This window comes from Pseudomyrmex gracilis, unplaced genomic scaffold, assembly GCF_002006095.1.
Source record: "Pseudomyrmex gracilis isolate BER0280 unplaced genomic scaffold, ASM200609v1 scaffold_211, whole genome shotgun sequence".
Taxonomy (NCBI): domain Eukaryota; kingdom Metazoa; phylum Arthropoda; class Insecta; order Hymenoptera; family Formicidae; genus Pseudomyrmex; species Pseudomyrmex gracilis.
In genome coordinates, this window is record NW_018020795.1 from 1,237 (window position 1) to 7,322 (window position 6,086).

The 6,086-nt window shown below is 32.1% G+C and overlaps 1 protein-coding gene across 4 annotated transcripts; it reads left to right on the top strand.

Moving 5' to 3' along the window:
- The first annotated feature begins 267 nt into the window (after positions 1-267).
- LOC109858526 (poly(A)-specific ribonuclease PARN-like domain-containing protein 1) lies at positions 268-5,826 on the top strand. 4 transcript variants are annotated; one of them, XM_020435881.1, is made up of 12 exons: positions 268-271; positions 657-891; positions 1,108-1,389; positions 1,495-1,699; positions 1,816-1,917; positions 2,030-2,149; positions 2,223-2,325; positions 2,484-2,583; positions 2,648-2,734; positions 2,882-2,970; positions 4,426-4,524; positions 5,546-5,826. In XM_020435881.1, the coding sequence occupies exons 2-12, from the start codon at positions 820-822 to the stop codon at positions 5,604-5,606; spliced, it is 1,320 nt and encodes a 439-aa protein (XP_020291470.1). In that variant the 5' UTR covers positions 268-271; positions 657-819; the 3' UTR covers positions 5,607-5,826. The 4 variants fall into 4 exon arrangements, with proteins under 4 accessions (XP_020291470.1, XP_020291468.1, XP_020291469.1 ...); XM_020435878.1 differs by lacking the exon at positions 268-271 and adding an exon at positions 315-574; XM_020435879.1 differs by lacking the exons at positions 268-271; positions 4,426-4,524; positions 5,546-5,826 and adding exons at positions 314-574; positions 3,069-4,403.
- Positions 5,827-6,086: the final 260 nt, after the last annotated feature.

Genomic DNA, 6,086 nt, shown 5'->3' on the forward strand with positions numbered 1-6,086 from the left:
TACGTTTGGACATATCGCGCGTACCAACAGTCGCTCGTGAACATGGCTGCGTAGTTCCAATGTGCATCACTCGTGAACATGCGCTAGTTTACAAGACGATTAAGCTAGCGAAGAAATTCATATGAGCTTGGTCGCTCTCAGTTTTCCCTCTTCTATGCATATGGAGTTGTGCTATTTTGTGTGCAACAGTCTTATGCTTATGTCACATTACGGATTAGGATCGAGATTGGATTGCAATTTGGCCAATCAGAGAAAAGATCAGTAAAATTAGGTTTNGTTTTCTTTCTTCTGATTGGTCACATTTCAATTCAATCTCAATCCCAATCCGTAGTGTGACATAGGCTTAACTTTGCTTATTCACATTTTACTGCATTTTAGTCATATGTGCCGCAAATAATAGTGATTTTATTTTTTATTTAACTCATATATACAAGAGACGATAGTTTATTATGATCGACGTTACAAGTCACAATTTTGCTGAAGTATATCCGCATTTAGAACGAGCATTGAAAGATGCGAGTTTTATAGCGATTGATACCGAATTAACAGGTTTAGAAGTTGATGCTAAAATTAGGTTAGTTTTCTCCTTTTTCTAGATATTCTTTTTTGATTTTTTTGTAAATGTTATGCAATATTTTATTTAACTATCATTGCAGTTTATTCGATTCCATAAACGAGCGCTATGAGAAGCAAAAACGTAATATTGAACCTCACATAATTATCCAATTTGGTATTTGTACATTTCAACGAGTCCAACATGAAAACAAGTACACTGCAGAGATATTTAATTTTTTTTTATTACCTAAAAATATTCCTTCGATGAATAGAAGTTTTGTCTGGCAAGTTGCAGCGTTAGAATTTTTGTCCAAACATGGATTCGATTTTAATGAAGTATGTATGTCACAAATTTTATCAAGGAAATTTATGCTTCTGTTGAATATATTATTTATAGCTGTATATATTTATAGCTAGTATATTATTTATAGCTGATATGTTTGATAGAGAAGCATGTGTATATATATGTATATATATATATACTTTGAATTAATATTTTAAATTGCATGTAGTGTTTTTATTATTTTTATACATGTACAAAAATTTTTGCAGTTGATGTATAATGGCATATCATATCTTAATGAGTCTGAAGAAGCGTTCTTACAGCAACAATTGCAAAACAATATGCTATTTCACAATTTAAGACAATCTCTTTCATTTGAAGAAGAAGATGATTTGAATAGTTATATTAATCAAGTAGCTGAATGGTTGAAAACAGCTGATGAAGTAAATTTACTTAAAGTTGTCACCCCTACTCCACTTTTGCAATATATTGCACATAAAGAATTAAGAAATTATTTCCCAAATGTATGGACTACTTCAGGAAACAATGTGGTATGTATATAGACATATATTCTAAATAGTATACGGTACAAAAATAAATTGAGTTTTCTCAAGATCTTGAGTTTTTTTGAGATATTTAACTTTATATCTTTTCAGGTAACTGTTATGAAAGTATTGCCAGGATCAAGAGAAGTTCTTCAGAATGAAGAAGGTTCTATATTGGAGAATGCTATTTTAGATTTGTATGCTGGTTTTTCAAAAATATTTAAGCTGTTGGTCACTTTGAAAAAACCTTTAATAGCACATAATGCATTTTTAGATTTGATGTTTATGCATCAGCAGTTTTACAGACCATTACCTAGTATGTACATTTGTGTAACAATAGAAAAATAGTTTTTTCTTTCTAAATATTTTATTATATTTACTTGATGCATAAAAGTAAGTTTATAGTAGGTTATGAATAATTATATTTTGCAGAAAACTATATTGATTACAAGACTGCCACACATAAAATGTTTCCAAAAATTTATGACACAAAATTTTTAAGCTTTAGATTGAAGGAACTTCTTGATACCGAAGGTAGTTTGTGTTTTTGCGTGTGCGTGCTTATATATATATATATATATATATATATATACCTACATATATTTATATAAGTAAAATAAAATTATCGAATATCTTTTCTTCTCAGTACAGTGGAAACGTACTTCTCTGGGTGACTTATTTGAATATTTTACACGAGATCGAGGAAAATACATAGATTTTGGATCTCCTGATATAATACTTACTTCAAAGTTAGAGAAATCAGATGGTAATTATTTTGTTATGCATCTTGATATTCTATGCAATATTGTTAATTTTATCAAATTTTCGCGTGCTTCCAGTTACATCATCACCGAAATACCACAACGCAGGCTGGGATTCTTATTTTGCTGGCTATGTATTTATTAGAATGGCTCATATATTTGCTAAAAAACAGTATGGACAGTAAGTTATACGTGAAATTACGCAAGGATTAAAATTTAATAACTAATTAGTTTTACTACAATTATATCTAAGCACGAATATTATACATTTATATAGTATATGTACAGTATATATTATATTGATATGGTTACTGACATCTCTTTATCTTGTGATTTTAGAAGTTCCGCATTAAAGGAGTATACACATACAGAATTAATGAACAGTGTAAAAGATTTTGCAAATTGTGTAAATGTCATCCGTGGCGATATATCGCATTTGGTAAGAAAGATGCAAATATTTTTATAACATATATGCTATGTAATTGATAATATAAATTTCTCAGAGATTGGACGGACCTGAACCTGAATCAACACGGCCAAACTGGCTTTATGTGAAACCTTTATCATCGAGATCAATAAGCGCCTCGCAGGTATTACACCAAATTGCACGTAGCATTTTATTAAACACTATAGGAGTCCTAAAGACTATTGGAATCCTTTCTTGTATTACAGTATGTGATTTATATGTGAAGTGAATATGATTTGTAATCAGGCTTGCCTTGTCAAAATTTGCGCAGATAGCTGAAAAGATGTCAGTATTTGGCACCGTTGATGTGAAGCAATATACTTCGAAACGAGTATTAGTCGCCGTAACAAATCACGGAAGGTTAGTTTGGATTTTTGTTTTTAATTAACATTTTTTGCTTTTTATTTAATTCTGCCAAGACATTACTATTACATAAACTTTGCATGTACGAGAAATAGAATGCGACTTTATATATCGGAAAAGCAATTTGCTGCCAACTGCGTCCGATTCCGAAGTATCTTTCAAATATTGTGGTATTTCGCTCACTAATGCAGTTCAAAGAAATAAAAAAAAAAACATGTAAGTTTTACGATAGGCTGGATTGATCTTATCTTTTTTCTTGTGTTTTTAAGTGTTTTCTTTCAATACAAAAAATATGACGGAAATAATATTAAATTTTCACTTGACAAAAATGATACATGCACAATAGTATGAAGAGAACTACACTGCGGGGAGTAAAGTGTGGTGAAACTATTTTGGACGCTTTCCAAGGGCAGTTGCATGTATATATTCATATATTCACTGATGCATAAATTGTGTCATAGTAGTTTGTTCATTTTTATTTAAAACAAATATATATTGCACAACGCGCATACATAATCTATAATTCTGTTCACGCAAACCTTCAGAATTTAATTAAAAATTACATGCTAAAATATTTTATATAAAATACAGATTTTGTAATTAAGATGACATATAATTTATTTCATTGACGTAAATTTTGTGTTTATATCTTACAGCACTTTGCGTATCAAATTTCAACGCGTATTTAATCAGCGTTTATTTCTCTAATACATTTGTGTATGTATGATCGATCGAACGACTTCGTTTGTCTAATTTGTCGAAAGCTTGAAAACACAAACCCCGTTGAATATCATCAATTCACATCACACAGTGAATCTATTACAATCTGCTTGTTTTTTGAAGACCGTAACGTTGAGGCAGTGATTATGTTAAATGTCTTATGTCCATTTAAAACACTGCAGGTGGTAAATAGTACATCTCTCATCTTGATTTTAGTAGTAATAGTATTTTTTTTAATAAAACAATTTTTTTATTATAAAAGAAGATATGTACATTTTTTTAAGGATTTATATTATTTAACTTTTATATATTAAAAATAAGATACAAGATACCTCGTAAAATATTGAATTCCTGTGTGATATATAGAAAGAGATTGATTTTCTAAATATTCACAAATCAAATAATTGACTCGATGGCGTCATATTGTACGCATAAGATCTTCGTCATTGGCAGTATTCCCATCTTTATGTCGCTTTTACCAACGAACTTTTGCACAGATATATTTACAGCGCTTATTAAAAGACCGTCACTGTCTACACTACCGTGTACATTATTATTAACGATCTATTATTATACCTGCCATGTCACACGTGTGCAACTTTTGTCATGCGAAATTGGCTTAACGTGTTTTTCCCCCGTCGAGCCGGATGATCAACACCGTCAATCAAACACGTGGTACTCATTTGAGTCGCAACGACCAAAAAAAACCAATTTTTTAAAATTGTTTTACAGCGCGCGAGACATATTGCGACACTTCAGCCAAAACAAGGAGTTGTACGTTACGCCTTACAATCCGATACGGCACTCACCCTCGATTCAACTCATCTTATGGTACGTAATACAGTTACTACTTGATCAAGTGTTACAAACTGTCGTAATATTTTGACAAATGTGAAGTTAGAAATCAGAAGGTGGCATGTTAGATATCAACCGAAGTTGGATTGCGCGAGGAATTTGCAGCTATAAACGCAAAGTGCGACAATTCTCTTGCGACGCCTTCGGCCTTATACAACGATATTGAATCATCTTCGTGGTATCGTAATCGGGGGGTTTTAATCAGCGGTCGAGGCCAATCCGTTTCCTGTTAACGACAAAACGAGCCGCTGAACGTGTTACGTCAAACAAATTAATGGCTCTCGGGCTCGCGGGCTCTCTAATTAGCGTTGACATTGCCGTAGATGCAGAAGACACGATTCTCGTTGCCAATTGTTGCGAAGGCATTATTATGACGACGTTGCTCTGACCGTCGCGTTACTTAACGTTCGGGTGAAAGACTCGAGTCGAGTTACTGCGGTTTGTCGGTTTAATCTTGGTGCATACAAATCGATACATCAATTCGCGCCCGTCATTACGAGTGCGTTTTGAGTGCGATGGAGATGTTATATTTAAATCGTCGATCTCGTATCCTGTCACATACGGATTGCATGTGATCAAGAGTGTCGACAATTTTTGTGATTTTTCCCGCGGTCGTTTTTAGAGTGACTAATTTTAAACTCCTTGAAATCGTGACGTTCTTCTTGAATGAAACGCTTGTCCAATAGTTTATTTTTAATTTTTATGATGTTGATTGTATTTTGGAGTTGAAGAAAGCGCATTTTGTTTAAAAATTCAATCTCGTTAAAGCGGAGTTTTAATTACTGAGCGTGTTTAATGCGTCTCATTCAAAAAAATGTATACAAAAATTATATTACTCACATTTTAATATTAGATGTGCGCTATAAAATAATAATGAAAAGCTGCATTTGTTACTTATTATTAGTTATTATTTTTTTTTTAATTGCATGTAGTCACGTAATATATAATAATAATACCGTAATATAATATATCATGTTAATTTTCTTTTATATTTTAGGGGCAGTCTAGTCGTTTCTAGTGGACTCATTGCATTGCTCAAGTTTCACAAATTCTCTTAAAAAACTGTAAATATTTTCATGTGCGTGTAAACATGAAAAATACGTGAAATAGAATGTTTTTGTTATAAGACAATTTGTAAGATATCTTGTTAATCAAATATTTTTTCACCAAACTTCAGAATTTTATTGCAAAAAATACTTCGTAAACTGATGATTTATTTGTTGTAAATTGAAATAAGACTGATAGAAACTCGAGTTCAGATTGACGAAGAAACTCGATGTTTGATTAGAATTAAAATCCAGTAACTGTCCCGTAAACATCTCCCATAGGTGACAAGCATTTTCGATGAAGAATAAAGTATTTCGAAAATTCTGTAAAATTGGACAAACGGAACATAAGACAGAATTCAAAGTGTACAGAGACGAACACTTAACGCTTCGCCGCAATGCTTGTCGCCATTCTGTTTAAATTTAAGATTCAGCTCGAGAGCGCGAGGAATCTTCGCGAGGGGTTGTTATTATTATGACTCGTCGCGAGAG

Excerpts from the sequence above, each read along its gene's own strand:
- LOC109858526 (XM_020435878.1), top strand. The coding sequence starts at position 450 with ATGATCGACGTTACAAGTCACAATTTTGCTGAAGTATATCCGCATTTA. Across the intron at positions 1,390-1,494 it reads CTACTTCAGGAAACAATGTG|GTAACTGTTATGAAAGTATT; the intron begins GTATGTATATAG and ends ATATCTTTTCAG. Across the intron at positions 2,326-2,483 it reads GCTAAAAAACAGTATGGACA|AAGTTCCGCATTAAAGGAGT; the intron begins GTAAGTTATACG and ends TTGTGATTTTAG.